At 44.5% G+C, this 17,311-nt stretch overlaps 1 protein-coding gene across 7 annotated transcripts in view; it reads left to right on the plus strand.

Annotated features, from left to right (window-relative positions):
- LOC101161940 (protein-methionine sulfoxide oxidase mical2b) overlaps positions 1 to 17,311 on the plus strand; it is a 66,396-nt gene that overhangs the window by 44,024 nt on the left and 5,061 nt on the right. For all 7 annotated transcript variants that reach the window (XM_023955417.1, XM_023955422.1, XM_023955421.1 and 4 more), the window contains 12 exons: positions 128 to 201; positions 4,702 to 4,783; positions 7,572 to 7,676; positions 9,363 to 9,407; positions 13,411 to 13,493; positions 13,647 to 13,823; positions 13,919 to 14,055; positions 14,153 to 14,520; positions 15,512 to 15,585; positions 15,661 to 15,750; positions 16,185 to 16,278; positions 16,609 to 16,717. In XM_023955417.1, the coding sequence (XP_023811185.1) occupies positions 128 to 201; positions 4,702 to 4,783; positions 7,572 to 7,676; positions 9,363 to 9,407; positions 13,411 to 13,493; positions 13,647 to 13,823; positions 13,919 to 14,055; positions 14,153 to 14,520; positions 15,512 to 15,585; positions 15,661 to 15,750; positions 16,185 to 16,278; positions 16,609 to 16,717 (1,438 nt within the window). The remainder of the gene's footprint in view (positions 1 to 127; positions 202 to 4,701; positions 4,784 to 7,571; positions 7,677 to 9,362; positions 9,408 to 13,410; positions 13,494 to 13,646; positions 13,824 to 13,918; positions 14,056 to 14,152; positions 14,521 to 15,511; positions 15,586 to 15,660; positions 15,751 to 16,184; positions 16,279 to 16,608; positions 16,718 to 17,311) is intronic.

The raw sequence follows: 17,311 nt of genomic DNA on the forward strand, positions 1-17,311 counted from the left end.
ACGTTTCACTGTGACTCCTAAAGCTTGGGGGGGGGGGGGGGGGGGGGCTCCTGTGAGGACAGCAGAAGCTCTTCGTTAGCCCTTCTGGATGTGTCAGAGCTGAGGGTTTGTCTGTTTTCCTTCACAGCTAAGTTCTACTGTAGGATGCATTCAGCTCAGCGTCAGGCCAGCATCCAGCCGGGCATGTTCACGAGGAGGCCGGTAAGAAACTGCAGCTTCTCCTCAGTCCTGGTCCAGACAGACAAACATAAAAAACATAAAAAGTGCTTCAATAGGTGTTAAAATTGTTAAAAACTGGAGAAATAATAATAATAATAATAATAATAATAATAATTGTAGCGACTTCAAAACCAAACAGTCGCTGAGAGGCTGATGCTGGGTCAAATAACCATGAAGCATAACGAAGTTTTAATATTGAAAAAGAAGGTAATTAAATCCACGTATTATATTGTGAACAAAAAAGAGAAAAAACAAAGAATCAAGAAAAAGCACAAAAGCGAAAAAAAGCATATAGAGCGGTCAACAAAAAATACGGCAACCCAGCTCCCCCCCCCCCCCCCCATTCCTTATTACACAGGGAAAAACCGTAGGTGAGAGTCAAATAATGTCCCAGCCCACAACCATGTGACCCACCAGCTGATTACCCTACTCCATGACCTATAATGAAAACATAAAAATAATATTCATTCACCCTACAAAAAACAAAATTACTTCATGGCACTTACAATAAAAAAAAATTATATATATATATATATATATATATATATATATATATATATATATATATATATATATATATATATATATATATATATATATATATATATATATATATATATATATATATAATTAATGGAAATAGTCAATTACCATAACAATTGCGAGCAATTAACATCACCCAGTGAGGGTCCTTGGGCAAGACCCTTAACGCTAATGGCTACCTCACAACTTGAGAGACAATGAACCACATGTCATACCGGCTCAGACGTCGCCCGGCCAAACAAGGTCTGCGTCAGGTGCTGGGGGACCAGAGCACCCTGATGGAAAGTGGGCTACTGGAACAAGATGGAAATGGACTAGATGTGAGAACAAGGTTCTGTTAGAATGCTACTACTCAAGTAATCCCACCCAGGGGGGTAACATGCAGAGAATGTGGAATGAATGGATGCTTCGAAACCCACAATCAAGGCTAACTGCCAAACAACTGGTAGCTCAGTGCTCTAACATCCACAAACGGCAACTCCTATCACAACTTGAGATTGAAGCAATACAATACAATGGCAATACCACAGGAGTGCCAGAACAGCAGGTCAGAGAGGATGCTATACCACACTCCCACTCTGAACTTGGGTACACAACCCCAACAACTACAGATATGCTGAGCGAGGCAGCAACTGACCTGAGAGACAAGATCATGTCTACAATGAACACTAGGCAACCCCGACACCAGCTACAATGATTAAGTGATGTACCGCCTGAAAGTCTTGTGGAAAATGTGAATGAAGCATTGAGGGTAATTCCTACCACAACAATCACAGAAACCAATGAACTGGTTTACACTTCAGCAGCACTGAATGGCTCAGTCCTTAGAAACCATTGAAACCAGGGGGGTCAAACTCATTTTAACCGCGGGCCACATCAGCATAGTGTCTGTCCTCGAAGGGCCAGATATAACTTATACATGTAACTAAATGTAATGAAAAGTAAATGTAACTACTCCTTAATGTTAAATAACTCATCGTTTATTTATTATAACTTTTTAAAGTGACAATTACAGTTGCATAGAAACATATGTTTGCTTGTTACTTTAGCATAAATCCTTTTCCATTTGATTCTGTCAGGTTGGGTTACATGGACAGTGTTTAAGTCCCACTGTTTAGTTGCCCAATCCAATATTTCAAGTCCAATTCCCCCTAGATATGAATAAATACACAACAATTTTTATTTTAAGAAATTAAAAACTTTTATGCTCACGCGGGTAGAGCTGTGACGTGTCAGATTTTTTATCACTGCGGTGATGAACCACTCCCCCGGCGGCCGCATCAGAAATAAATACAATTCCAACGTAGTATTCTTTATTAACAAATAACAGTAACAACTAACTACTACCTATCTAACTAATGAACTAACTATATAGGTGTTGTAGATTAACTGTGACTGTGTCAGCGCGCTGCGTCGTGTAGGACTAGGAGGAAGGTGTGCACACGTGTGTTGGGGGTGTGTGTTGATTCTTCTGCAGCGGACCGCTCTGGAGCTGCACGCAAGTTTCACCTGTGCTCTCTGGTACAGACATCTTCAGACAGATTCATATTATATTATGTATTGCCCAGTAATAAGCAGACTGCAGAGTGTTCAGTGTCACCTTTCCGGTAGCCGTGAAGCCTGACACCCATGAAGAACGCGGGGCAGGAGGCTCCGCCTTTGTTTATACAGACACGTAAGGTTACGCTGTAAAAAATAGTTCCCAAACAAAACATGTAGTGATATTCATGGAAATCTAACAGCGCGCGTTCACATTTGGTGTTACGGAGTGAAGGAGAACAGTAATACCCCCCAACACAAAATCCTCCAGTGGGCGGCCGTGTCGCGCACTTAAGAACGCACGCAGCTTGTAACGGAAATGAAAACAATGGAAATTAATAATTAGAAAGCAGTAAATTTGTCATATTTCCTTGCGAGACGGAAACTTCTGTTGTAGAATGAGGATGTGTGCTTCTGAAAGCGACAGACAGTGACAGGCGCAGTGGGACAAAAGGAGACAACAGTCTGAAAGAAAGAAGGAAAGTCTGAACACAGGACTGGCAGGAAAAGGAAATTATAAGCAAAGATGAAGGTGTTTGATGTGTTTATTATAGTTCCAATCACGCACCATATGCAGAACTTTCAATAAAAAAAAAAAGTGCGGTGATGAGGTCATCATCAAAGTTCTACTCTCGGGCCACATAAAATGACATGGCGGGCCACATTTGGCCCGCGGGCCTTGAGTTTGACACATGTGGTTTAAACCATCACGTGGATTTGTGTTTCCAGTCGTGTCCCGACAAAATAAAGGCTGATGTTATTCCCACATATTAACGTTCAGCCAAGATGCAGATTGCAGAATTTCCTGCATGAATTTATGTTCATCAAAGGCTAAATGTTGTTGTTGCCTCTCTTAGTCCTGGCCTCTTCCAGCTCCGTTCTTCAACAGAAAAAGCACTGATCACATGGATTAAAATTAAAATGATGAGCGAACAGGCGCTTCATAATAACCGTAACATTAATAAAGCACGTTTAGAGGATCATCTCCTATATTACCGAGCTGCCAGATATTTATGTATGTAGCTTCTCGGCGGAACTCATTTCCTCTTCCGGTATTTCAAACATTACTGCACATGTGCGAATGATTTATTCTGACCGACAGTGTGACCCATGTGAACGTTTGTTATAAACGGAAAAAGGTTTTCTGGGCCCATGTACACGGTTGAATTCTAATCCGACCAAGATATTTTGCACATGTAACCGCGGCTTATGGTGTCGACTCGCAGCGTGGCGGGGGCGTGGTGGGGGCGTGGCATCATGATGGTGTCTCTCCATTGTGATGTCAGTCAGCCATCTCAATGGAGGATGGTATCGTCTATCAGCACAACCCTACCACCCACAGAGTCTTGTACATGGGAACTTGACATGACGAAGACATCACTTCAGTCTGTCACCTTATTCAACAACAAACCAGAATCCCCCCACCCCCCATTGGCTCATTTTCTGAAAGAACGACCTGCATAGAGATGTACAGATTTACTTTTCTGACAGGTTTTCATTGGTTGACACATTTTTCACTGGTTCGGCCGTAAAGTTGAAACTCTTGGGGGCATGAGGAAGGTCAGAGGCTATGAAGTAGGCGAGCACCTCCACCCAGGGGAGAACCCATGAGGCCAAATGTCATCAAGAGCCTAGTAGACTTTCAGGGGAGGAGATGGCAGCAGTCCTTCATCTGCCTCTCTTCTTCCTCGGATGTTCTGGAGCTGGCTCACTATGGACCCTTCAGGTCCTCTGCTCCCAGTGATCCAGAGTCCAGAGAGGACCCAAGCCTTTCTCCGATCATCCTCGCAGAAGCCGGACTTTTTCAGGGCCTCGTGTCCGTTTAGCGCCAACCCTTGGGGCGTCTTCTGACAATCATGTGGAAGTATTTTCTGTTCTTTCCCTTAATTTGTTTTTAACCGCACAAATTTTAAAATGTTTGCGGGTCTTTCAGGACTTTCTGCTTCTCTTCACCCTTTGCAGTATTTGAAAACCTGTTGGACGGTTCTTCCAACATGAACTGTAACTTGAAACATGTGGAGATGAAGACCACTGCTCCTGTCTGCACATGTTCTTCATTTCTGAAGCTCCAGCAGGAAGTTTTGATTAGTGTTCCCTTGTTTATCGCTCAGAAAAATAACCCACCATAGGTGAAACCAGTGAGTTACAAGTATATATGTTTGAAGCTGCAAACCCCCCCCCCCCCCCCCTACACACTTTCTACACCTGCATCCATTTAGCCACCGGTGAAAACAATTCTGGATCTCAGACGCTAAAACGGAGAGTTCTGTTTTTCCCATCAGTGCTGCATTCAGTAGTTCTCCAGAACAACAACACTTAAACGAAAGCATGTGAGAAATGTGAGGATTTTAGTCACTTCACATCTAAAATCGTGTTGTTATGCTCCTCTTTCTTTTCCAGGAGGACCGAGGTCATGCCAAGCCCTCGCCGCTGGACGGTGGGATCGGCTCCCCTGCAGGCAGCGCTCAGATGCGCCCCCCAGGTACCCTTGTTTCCTTGCTTAGGCGGAGCCTGAGCTGGCCGCAGCAGGCCGGCTGGGCTGTGTGCTTGCTGCCTGGACGGCTGTGGGGGGGCGTGTGTGGGTCATTCACAGCTGTGGGCTCCCACCTCAGCAGTTCCTCCCACGAATATGTCTCCCTGTTTGAGCTCCTGAGCCTGGGCTGTCCTCTGCTCTGCATGATGTTTGAGGTGCTGGGACAGATCTACCGGGAGCCCCAGCTGGCCCCCCCAGCAGCAGCAGCAGCAGCGTTCGGGCCTCATGCAGGAGAACTCTGAGGAGGCTGCGTCCGCCTCATGGAGCGCGTGGACCTCCTTCCCTGTGCGGCTCCAAATGGACACACTTCTCCCTTTGGTTGTTAGTCGGTGCTGTGGGCTTCACGGCTGCAGTGCCCTCGCTCTGCAGACTCCTGGAAGCTCGCTCTTTCACCCGAGCGCAGCCGGACGAGCAGACAAATCCGGGAAACGCCCAAACGGTGCTTCCAGAACTCGTTCGGCTTTGTCCAGCAAGTTTCAGTCACCTATGTATTTTATTTTTTGACTTCCTAAAGTGTTAGAAGATCCTTTCTTATTGTTTTTTTATGAAGACGGTTGAGAACAAAGCCATACCATTTCATTTTAGTTCCTTCTTTTGCCAAATATTTTTGAGCATGTGTGTGCACGTTCTTAGCTTTGTTTGAGGATACTTCGCCTGGTCCTCAGTCCCTCCCGCTTTTATGTTTTTGACTCTAAGAGAGAACGTCTTTTGCGTCTTTTCTTTCCACGTCTTATTTCAAACCTTTTCTCTTCTGAATTTGAAGTGAGATCAGCTTTGGCCGATGACGTTTTCTGCATGACTCAGTATTTTGTCGTTTCCTGTCCTCCCGTGTTCCATTTCCCAGCATTCCTCCTGTACGTTCTGTTCTCTGCGTTTGTTGCGCTCCGAGTTTCCAGTGCTGTGATTGGCTGAATCCTGCAGGAGGCCATTGGCTCTGGGTTTAGTTGAAAATGATGTTGCTGCTTTTGCACTGGTTCCCCCTTTCACCTGGATTAACCAATCACACGAGCCTCGAGTCTCTGCATGCGTGTGCTCGACTTTAAAGAACGGATGCGACCCTAAATGTTCAAATGCGGCAGACTGAGTGAAGCTGCCGCGGTTTACATCTCAATTCAGGGTCAGGAACTTCTGATGTCTGTGTAAAATTCTTCATCTGCTGGTCTCAAAACCCATCTCAGTTTAGTTCCTAATTTCTTGATGGCAAATTGGTGAAAGAACAGAGAGGTCTTCTGTGGAAAGATCCAGTGAGTGTGAGTTTTGTCGTCATACGTTGCTTAAAGCCAGTAGCTCTGCTGCTTCTGCATGCCGCTTTCAACCCTCTAACCTCACCTTCATCCCTTTTTCACCCTCCGAGGTAACCTTCGTCCTCATATCTGTGGTTCCCTCTGTTTCAGAAGGAGGCCCAAGCCCCCCTGCGCCCCTCTCCACCTCCTTTTCTTCTTCCTCCTAGTCTTTCCTCTGGAGATGATTGGTGCAATACCAGCTTTTTATTTTCTTTTATGCACTTTGATGGCTGAATTGTTTTTGTATTCTATTTGATTGCAGCAGATTTGTTTTCCCAACTCTTGGTAAATTCAGTCAAACTGCTTTAGTTATGATTTAAAGAAGCTGTAAATATATTTAAAAATAAATTATTTCTTCTTCACTTATCTTTTCTTTGTCGTTTGTTGGGGATTGTTTCTGATGAAGACTTCTTTCTGCACCCCTGTGCTGTTCCGCTGACGTCACACCAGTCCTGTTCAGGGCCAGCGGAGAAACTCCACGTAAAACGCAAAGCAGAAACCGCTCAGCTCCAAAGCCTGAACAGAAGTGAAGTGAATCTGTCGCTTCCTGCCGACCTTCTCTCTTCCTGCCTCTGGGTGTGGTTTTCTTTAGGAGAAAGAAGGAACGTCTTCAACCCTTTAGCTCTCATGCTCTCCTCCAGTTGATGAGGCCTTTGTGTAAAACTGAACACGCACACAAAACCCGCTGAGAGATCATCACATGTTTTGCACCAACCTCCACCCATCCCAACATTTTTCAAAGATTGTCACTTCCTTCAAACTGTTTTGACTTAAAAATGCTTCTTTTAAAGGATTTACTGCTTTTCCTTCATTACTGATGATCTTGCAGAAGCTTTTATCTAACTAGAGGCCCAAGTGCCGTGCTAAAAGGGTTCATGACAGCTGATCAGGCCAATAAGATATTGCCCCCCCTTTATTTATCTCTCAAAATAAGAAGTACACTTGTATTCCTGAGATGATCTGATATTTGGTTGTTTTTAAAAAGGGGAGATGGTTCAGAGGTAAATGTGTGATGGTTTGATTCCACGCCCCATGTTTGCCATGAGTGTCTAAAGGCTGCTGGGTGTATGACAGACGCCTAACGGCAGGCAGAAACCTTCACAATCTGCAGCCAAAGTGACCACCTTCACGTTTCAAAAGTGTCCAAAAAGAGCCGATATAAGTGTTAACCCCCTCCCCTCCTGCCGCCGCCACTGCCGGGGTTCGCTTTCATTTCTTTGCTGTGATGAAGTGGAGTCACCTGTGGAAGCTTCTGTTCTCTTTCATTTCTCTGTGAGTACTTGCTTGTTGAATGAAGTTCCTCACTTCTGTTTCATTCGTTTTAGCTCCACAGATGTTTTAAAGCCACTAGCAAACTACCTGGATTGTCTAAACACGGAGACGTGCATGAATTGTGCGGTTTGTCTCCGTGAGTCACACCTGGTGAATGGCTGAAATAGCGTTGGTGTTTGCAGGCGAGGTGGAGCTTCACAGAGGAGATCCAGACGACACGGAGATGGCCGTGGAGGCTCTGGAGGCCTCCTGCATCATCACGCCTTCAGAAGAGGAGCGCAGCAGAGGTCAGACAGCCACACCACAACGTTTGTCATCACTGTCTCACACTCCAGCTTCTATTCAGCTTTATTTTGAGACGGGGGGACATTCCACAGATGTCAGTTTTGTGGCCTGGACCCAAAAGCAAAAAAAAAATTTGCAAAGACTTTTTCTCAAACACAAAACAAGACGATGAAAGACAAAATAGTTGTATTTATGTTTTTTTTTCTAGCTTGTCCTGTCCAACAGCTGAGCAAGCAGATCAGAGCTGAGTGCCTCTTGTATTGGACAGATTTTATTGTTACAATTGGGGTTTATGGATCTACAGACAGACTGGGAGTATATTTGTATAAACCCCTTTTGTATTTGAGGCTAAGCTCTATTTATGAAAATTATATCTGTATGCATTCCTTGTTAAAACATAAATGTGTTGTGAGTAAATTAAATTACATAACTTAGTTCACACAGCAACCACAAAAAATAGTCTGCTGACAACTATTTACAGGTATAACCATGCAGTAATCATTAATCATTTATTTGATTATTTATGTATTTCAAACAAACTCCAGCTTCTCTTCAAGAATTCCAGACCTGTAGTATTCCTTTCAAATCTTAAAAATTCATGTCTGATGCAGTAAATTCTGGGTGAACATTTTTAACAGACCCCCCCCTCTACATCTGTTCCATAGCACATGTGACAGAGGGTCAGGTCAAAATAATCAGTTATACCTACGTACTCTAAAAAAACATTCAGCTTGATGGTCATCCAAACAGGAGCAGCTTTCACACTGAGTAGTTAGGAAAGACTTCTTTCTTTGTGTTTATTTGATTGCTATTCAGTACACTTTGATACGAATGACTGTTCAACGATTTGACACAACTTTGCTTAAACTTTGGAAAAAGGCTACGCCTTTAAAGTCCCACTCCGACGATATTTGTTTCCATTGTAAAATCGTTTTCGGTTGTCTTTTCATAGTGACTGGGCATAGGAGTTCCCCTGTGGATTGTGGGCGGGACTCCGCTAGTTTCCCATCTAAGTTCTGGTACATTGCCTGTCCGTCCTGGGGGAGGATCCCTCCTTCATGTGGGCACCCCTGAGGTTTCTGCTTTTTTTTCCAGAATCCTTTTTTTTTCAAGTATAGTATATATAAAGTGTATTCTTTTTTGGGATGAGAACTATTTTTGTTAGAAAGCAGCTGTTAAGTTTGTTGCGGGTCTGGAATCATCAGTGGGGAGTCTAAGCCCCGCCTCTCTACCTGTTCACACCTCTGCGCGTAAACACGTAGAAATGCAGTTTTAATCCTGAATTATTTTACATTTGTCCTCCACCATAAGAAAAAAGCTACAAAAACATGTTAAAAAAACACCATTTCCATTTGAGTGGGTCTTTAAACTGTCCCTGCCAATCATTCTTGGAGGCTTAATCATATACAGCATCAATCTAGCCAATCAATAACTTCCATGGCTCATAAAGTCTCAGTTATAACAGAAATAACAGCTAAAGATGCTGTTTAGCTGAGTATTTCCCTTTGCTGCTGTTGGTCATTTCTTTTTGGTTTTTTCCCCTGCACCACCATCACTCATATCCATATGTTTGTTCTCCCGTTGGAGAACTGACAGAAATGTTTAACCAAGATCTAGAACCAGAGCTTTGACTTTTCAAAACGATGAAATGCTGAATAAAGCTTGTTGTCTTGTTTGTTTTGCTGCAGGTGAAAGCAGCAGTAAGAACCACGTGAAACGGAAGATCCGCATCTGTGAGTGCCTCTGCTTCCTCTCACCAGCTTCTGTTTCAAACTGTTGGAGCTCAACAAAAGTAAAACTTTCTGTGAGGTTTTGTTCTTGGCCTCTGGTTGCATGTTTTGGTTAGCAGCTGTTCCGGTCAGCACCACTTTATGTGCAATCAAGCGAGTGCTTTAGTGCTTTCATCAGTCGGTCCTTTATTGATAAAGTACTTATCATCCAAAAAAAAAAAAAAAAATGCTCAGACTGAAGACCCAAAATGTGGTTTTTTTGAAGAGCTCATTTTTGAAAATTCAAGATGGCGGCCTCTTCCTGAAGTCAAGGGTCAACGAAACTTCGGTTGTGGTTGTAGCCCAAGGGTGTCAAACATACGGCCTGCTGGCCGTTTCCGGCCCGCCATATGATCGCCATAAATGTGGCCCAGTCAGGAAGAGTAAAAAATGTTAAGGATGTTTAGAAAAAAAGCACATTTCTAGTCCATTCCTGTGGGGAGTTGTGATTTTTTTTTTTTAAAGAAATAACCGAAATGCTCAATTCCCCCACTAGGGGGAGCAAAGGAAAAGCAACACTGGTGAAACAGCATATCTCTGCACGTGCCAAAGTGAATTCTAACCGCTTTGGGTCTGGGTAGGATGCAGTTTGGTTCCCTGGGAGCCTCACAGCTGTTACATTGCTGTAAGAATGATTAGTGAGACCTTAATGACCAAAATGTTGTCAAAAAGAAAAAAAGGCTGAAAAATGGACGGTTTTATTTGATCATGGAGCTGAAGGCAAAACCTGCATGCTAGGTATGTCATCAACAGGTCGCAGTGCTCCAAGAATGTAACATTCAAAAGTTTCACCGTTTGCAGTTTAGAAAAGAGAAGATTTGCCAACCATTAGCTGGACAGAAAAAACAACCGTCTGCATTTACTGCAGCCGTGACGTCAGTGATGGAGCAGTGACAGACACCTTACTGCAGACAGGTTGGTGCAGACATCCAAACTATTTTTAGATGGTGAACTTATGGCAAAATGCTGCAGAAGTCATTTCCCCCCCAAAAAAAAGCTATTGACCTTTTGGCCTCTGTGAATGAATGTGTAATAATAAATGACAGGCTACCATGTCTGTTGAGGCATTTTTTCCAACAGAGACAAAAACTAAACCAAAACAAAGCTGTTATTTTGCTTTTCTGTTGCTGGTGCGGCCCACTTGAGTTCAGACCGGTTGAATGTGGCCCCCAAACCAGAATGAGTTTGACACCCCTGTTGTAGACTTTCATGAAGATCACTTGTCCAAAGTTTTCTTTTCCCATACTGTGGTGGCCATCCCATAATAATTTCCAAACTTCCTTTGGATATTCCTGACATGTGTGATTCGGTCATGTTGGTGTATTTTTGGACAGTTTCTCTCTCTGTGATTCCGGGTAGTATGCGCGTGCAAAGTGTGGTGGGTTTTAACGGAGGGGGGGTCAAACCGTTGCTGAAAGGCGCAGTGAGAAAGCAGAACTGAGACAGACAATCTGGTCTTTGGACTGCTGTGGGACAGAACTATGCAGGTAAAATGTAATTAAAAAAAAGTGGTTCTTGACACGTTTGTGTGTTATCTGCAACATCCGGCTGTCCAGAATCACAGAACCGCGTGATGTGAGGTTTTTGGTTGGACTCCTGGAACAGTACAAGGCTGCAAACGATTTAATGTCAGAGGAAATTCGATAAATAAAAGTGAATCGTACTAAAAAACACCTAAAAGCACTCCGAGCCACTGCCTCAGGTCTAAACTGGACTGCCAGCTCTGGGTCAGAACATGGAGCAGCACAGCAGCTGCGTGGGAGTATAAAGGCACTTTCCTGTTTGATGTGAGACAAAACTAAAGCGACTTCTAGGTTTTTAAGCCATAGTTGGAGGAAATGGACTCAGCTGTAGCTTTGACAGAGCTCTGGTAAAGCTACAGGACTGATGGACCCAAAACGGTTCTGTTCTACTGGAGCTAAAGAGTTTCTGCAGGTAGAAAGCTGTCGGCTGCTCCGCATCTGCTCCCAACACAATCGTACTGTGTTGCCATGCCAACGCTGAACACAGGATGTCAGTGTTGCTCAGCTCCTCAGCAAACCAGGTGACAGATGAATGGGGTTTGGCCTCAAACAGAATTCACTTTTCAGACTCTGGTGAGAAGAGGCTTCCACACATCCAGTCATCGTCAAAACAAAGCTTTGTCTCCAGGATTCCTGCTCTGGGTCTCTTTCCTGTGCAAAGAAAAAACCCATTTTGTCGCCAAAATATTCTAAAATCTGAAAAATACTGATGCTCAGTACGGCAGCTAAAACATTTATTAACAAATGTTTTACTTTCTAACATATTCAAACATTCTATGATTTATTTTTACTTTATTTATCTACATTTTAAAAAAAGTCTTTCTTAACCTGAAATGCATTAGAAATCAAAGGAGAGCATCTTTAGCATGTTATGCTCACCCAAGCCTTTCTTCCATATTTGTTCATATTGTTTGGGTTTTTTCTGAATGAAAGACTTTGTGAGCGTTCATAGATGTTTGCTGACGGATGGGAGCAGCTTCACGGTCGGAGTTCATCAGGTCAGTGTTGGCACAGCCGCAGGAAGAGCTGCTTTGTTTTCAAAGGCCCGACGTTTGTCATCAGGTCAGAAAAAACCCCATTGATGGTGAAGAGAAACGCTGCATATATGTGGAGAGAATCGGAAGTCTTTTGAGGGAAAGACTCACGGTGGTTGATGTTCTCACAAAAACAGTTTGGGGTTCTTATCAGATTTCTGGATGTTCCAAAACAGTTAGAGGGTCAGCAGGAGAGCGTTGACCGCAGGGCAGTGGAGATGGTGGACAACCAAAAACTGTATCAGAGAACTGGACCGAGCGAGTGTGACGGCGTCCATAGATGAGGGTTTACTTCCGGCTCCAACCAAATGAAGTCGGTTCAGCTGCCTCTTCATTTGTAACACTGAAATCTGTCAAATGTGAGACCACCCATTGTTATTGAGGCATCCAATTGATCGAGTTCATAACTTAAATATTTTACATTACAGGAAAAACAATTTCAAGAGAGAAAAAATTAGGATTATCGAGAAGATGTTAAAAAAAAAGCATCAGATCAAGAATGGTTCTTCTGACCAATAGAATGACTGAGTAACAGCAGTTTTTCTCTGTAGAAGTCTATGGGGGGCTGCAGGCTGGTGCAGTGGTTAGCGCTCTTGCCCAAGTTCCGGCAGGGGGACCTGGAACAGAAGCCGATGGGGCATGAGTGGGTTTCGTTTTCTCAGGGGACTCCGGCTTCCTCCCACCGTCCAAAAACCTGTTCAGAGGTTAATTGGTTACTCTAAATTGTCCCTAGGTGTGAATTTGTGGCCCTGCGACAGACTGGCGACCTGTCCAGGATGTCCCCTGCCTTCGTCCACAAGTGGCCGAGATGGGCTCCCTGACCCTGAAAGGGAAAAAACGGGTTGGAAGACGTCTATGGGATTTTGGCTTCTTGTAGACATTGCAGCCATCGAACACTTCCTATGTGGAATGCCAGGGGGAGGGGTCACTCAGTCCAGGTCTCGTATACGGTCAATGTGGAGAGCCTGATCTCCACAGTAGACAGAATCCATCTGCTGACTGTGGAAAGCTTGAGATAGAGCTGACTCTGACGTAGCTGCTGTGCCATCAGCGTCATCAGACCTATTAGATCCAACATAGGCTGGACTTTAGCACTTACTTTTACGCAGTCCTGGTTTCTCACCCCAAATGCAACCCCAACACCACAGGAACGTCGTCCTCCAGAACAAGTCCATTTACCTTTTTTGTTGTTTACTCACAAAACTCCCCCATGATGAAACAATCAAAAAAGCATCCATTAACAGCTCAAAAATGAATTACTAATCGCAAACAGAGTTTTGTCGTTCTATGGGAAAAAAATGTAAATGGTGGTTCTTATATCACAGCCTTGGGGCAGCATCGCTTCTCTTAAGGTTTTTAAAACTTGAAAGCTGACAAAAACATTTCTGGTGTGGACATGCTTGTGTGCAGCCTTCCCCCTGATCTTCAAGAGGTCCGGGCCCGAGACCGTCCCTGAAGTCGATGAGGAAAAGTGTTCCTCTGGAAAACCAGTGGTACGTTGATCCCTTCCCTCTCCGTGTTCACGACTTTGAGTCGAGAAAGTCCTCCGCCCGGAGAAGCCTGACTTGTCCTGCTTCCATCGGGTGCAGTCCCAGATTTGCCCTTGAGCTTTATCGTGTCTTTTTTTCATGATACGTCCTCCTCAGACTTCCCAAAGCAGCTCAGCAGATTCTCAGAAAGAGCGCAGTGAGGACTCATCAGCTGCAGTGAAATCTGAGGGCGGCCCGTCTAAGAAGAGGCTGGTTCTGTCCAGCGTTCAGAGGGAGGAGTTCTTGAAATGGGAGGACGCCATCACTCCAAACACACCTCAGGAGGAGGAGCAGGTGGAGGCCTCTTATGTTTGATGCAGGAGTGGCTTCTCCTGCCCTGACTGAAAGACTTACCAACGTTGGCTGTGTTGTTGTTGCTGTTTTATCAGGTGCAAGCAGATGTAGATAAGCTCCAAACAAAGGGATTGCAGAGCCAAAGCCGAGCGTCTTCCCAGTCTGCCTTCCAGGCTTTAGCCAACGCCTTTAGGAGGACGTTTAGCAGGAGTTCCGGCGCTGCTGTCATAATGTTTGTGCAAACTTTTGCTTCGTAGTACAGAAAGCCCCGCTTGGCCATTGGGAGGTGAAGACCTCTTCACTTCAATCCAATCGTTCTTCCTCAACAGGAAACCCAAGCGTGACGGCGTCCGCAAACAGAGGCCCGTGTCTGACGGAGCGTTCACCTTTAGCTCGCTCCTCTGCATTCCAGAGTCGGCAGTGGATGGGAAGAGGCTCAGCGGGCATGGAGCCCAGTGGGTCTCTGTGGGTGCAGATCCCTGGGGGGCGGGGCAGGACCTGCCCTCTTTGTTGCAGAAGGTGGCCATCAGGGACAGCAGAGACTCTGAAGGGGCGTTTGAGGACTCCAGGTCACACCCCCACAAGAGAGTGGACCTGTTCTCATCGCTGCGGATGAGAAGGAAGAGGGACAGCGAGGAGACGGACCAGCAAGCTCAAAATGACATCCAGACCATCCTCTCAAACTTCAGAAACAAAGGTTTGTGCAATGACTCTGCAGATGAACAGCTTCCAGAACAGCTTCCACTCTGAAAATGTTCTTTCTTCAGGGTTTCCAGATTATTTTACTGGGATTAACGGCCGTTTCTGTCCTCGGTATTCAGTGGTTCAACTTAACTACTCAAATATGGACCTCCAAACATGCTCCTTAACAATTCAGCAAATTATCAACGCAGCCCCAATTCATCATACTGCCTCCACCCTGCAACTACAGCTAGGATGAGGTTTAGAGCTGCTTTCACACCAAGCACGATTCATCCAGTTTCAAGGCAAAGTCCATGTACAGATGCGATCGGAGTTCCTACGGCGCGCTTTAGCATCAGGCACAGCGTGGCGGTCTGGCAGCAGCGCATTTGGGGCGTCATGGTGGCAGCGCAGCGCCCAATCATGAACAGTAATCAGCAGGTGGAGGCGAATCTGATCATTTTACTCTATAACTTTATGGTAGTTTTCTTGTTTCCATTAAGACGATTTATATTCCCTTCCCATCCCTGCTGCTGAGAGCTCGGATCTTGCGGCCTGCCCAGCATATTTTCTACGTCACAAATAAGCTCTTTTCCAATCTGCTACTCATTAACAACCATTTGAATAAATAAAAACCTAGAATTGGAATTTGAAGATTAACTTTCTTAATATCGGTCCTCCATCATCTAAAAAATACCACAAGAACAGGATTTTCTTTAAAGAATCTTGCACTTTAGGAATTTTCCATGTTTGAGAACTTCTGTCTTTGCTTCTTCTTATGGAGAGACAGTGAAACAAAACATTGTCCAAGAAGTCAGATCCTAAAAATGAACCACTTTATTCATTCTAGTCAGAGTTCATCAAGATGAAACCTGTACCTTTTTGGTAAAGACCCTTCTAATAGTGCAATGACGACCAAATCCTTTTTAACAAGGACATTTTAAATCTATTCTTTAGAGCTTCACCTTTACGTTAGAAATAAAAGCTTCTTGGACTTCTGTCTTTAGCTTCCAGCCAGAAGAATCTGGACGAGCTCTCCTCCAGTGAAGATGAAAATGAAAACGTGACATCCAATCCCATGGTTCGTACAAAACGGATCAGATTTATGGGTGCACAGCGACATCCTCTCTGACATGCTCCACCTTCCTTCTTCCAGCTGCATGCAGAGAAGAGCCAGAAGAAGCGGGAAAGGGTGGCGGCCCTGCAGGCGAAGCGAGAACAGCTGAAGAGGCTGCATCGAGCTCAGGTGCAGCTCTGCTTTAGATCCTGTTTGTGCAGAGAGCCCATGGAACAGGATTCAACTTCTAGGTTCTGCAGCACCGTGAGATGCAGACTGGACATGAATTGAGCTCTGGCTGCTCCCCGTCTCTGCTGCAATAGAGAACATAAACATCTTTACTTTTTGAAGTACAGCTGTTTAGTTGTTTCAGTGTTGCCATTTGACCATAAATCCCTTTCTAAAGAGAAGAAAATGAGATGTCGGATTTTTCCAAAGCAGATATGATTGCTTGACATGTGAGGAACCTCAGACAAAGAAAAAACTCAAATATTCCTGATAAGCCAGATGAGACGATGTGGGGATGGGTTGTTTGCTGATGAGACCAAGTAGAAGAAGGTTCTTCCATTTTGACTAGAGCCGGTTTCTGCTGACGACATCCTTCCTGTGTCGTCATTGTGCAGGTGATCCAGAGACAGCTGGAGGAAGTTGGAGAGAAGCAACGCGAGATCGAGGAGCGAGGAGTGCAGATGGAGAAGATCATCAGAGGAGAAACGGGTGAACAGCAGCCGCTTCCTTAAAACCTTCACAGCTGTCTCCACTGATCTTTGTCTCAGCTCCCGGTGGGGATTTGATGCAGTTCATTGAACTTCATGTGAAAGTCCTCAGTCTGTTAGACGCTTTTCTGTGAGAAAGGGTTGCCTTGTGAAGCTTCTCTGCACAGTTAACAGCTTCACTCACAGCAGACACTCAGACTCCATTGCTGCTTCCTCTCTCCACAGAAACAGCCTTTGTGTTCAGTTTCAATCAAGAGGGTGATTGTTGCTGCAGCTTTTTGAACATCTTTCTCTGTCTTCACTTTTCATTTCGGCCTCCTCTTCCTCACAGACTCACCTGAACCAGAGGACGGCGATGAAGCCCAGCTCTATCAGTCCTGGTTTAAACTTGTTCTGGAGAAGAACCGGCTGGCTCGCTACGAGTCTGAACTCATGATTTTGTGAGTGGCACACACTCACACTCACACACAGCAACACCACAGACTGAACTGAGTGACTCCTCCCCCTGGCCTCGCAAACAGGAAGTACCCGCTGGCTCCAAGACGCCAAAATAAAGAAATAAACAGCTATTATTCAGTCCCTGTATTGGTCAGAATAACCATTCTTGCTCTTTTATTTTTTTTTTCAAGCTGGGCAATACCCATATCACAAAAGATAGTGAAAATTGCAATTAATGGTTGCCTTAAATGTGTTAAAACAATCTTATGGCAGCTTGAAGTATTTAACAAATCAAATAAATCCATTTATGCATTTGACCTATAGGATGGACTCCTTTACATCATTGACCAATCAGATGGAGCCCTTTCATGTTAGATGCTTGTCTCCCATGTAGACTAGTTTCATCTGGAGTTTAATTGAAGTCATGCTGACTTTTATTTAAATTAAACTTCTTCTTTCTCTTTCGGCTTTTCCCATCAGGGGTCGCCACAGCGAATCATCCTTTTCCACCTCACTCTATCATGGACATCTTCTACCCTAACATTAGCCAACTTCATGTCCTCTGTTAAGACATCCATGTATCTCCTCTTTGGCCG

The sequence above is a fragment of the Oryzias latipes genome, chromosome 6 (assembly GCF_002234675.1).
Source record: "Oryzias latipes chromosome 6, ASM223467v1".
Lineage (NCBI taxonomy): Eukaryota > Metazoa > Chordata > Actinopteri > Beloniformes > Adrianichthyidae > Oryzias > Oryzias latipes.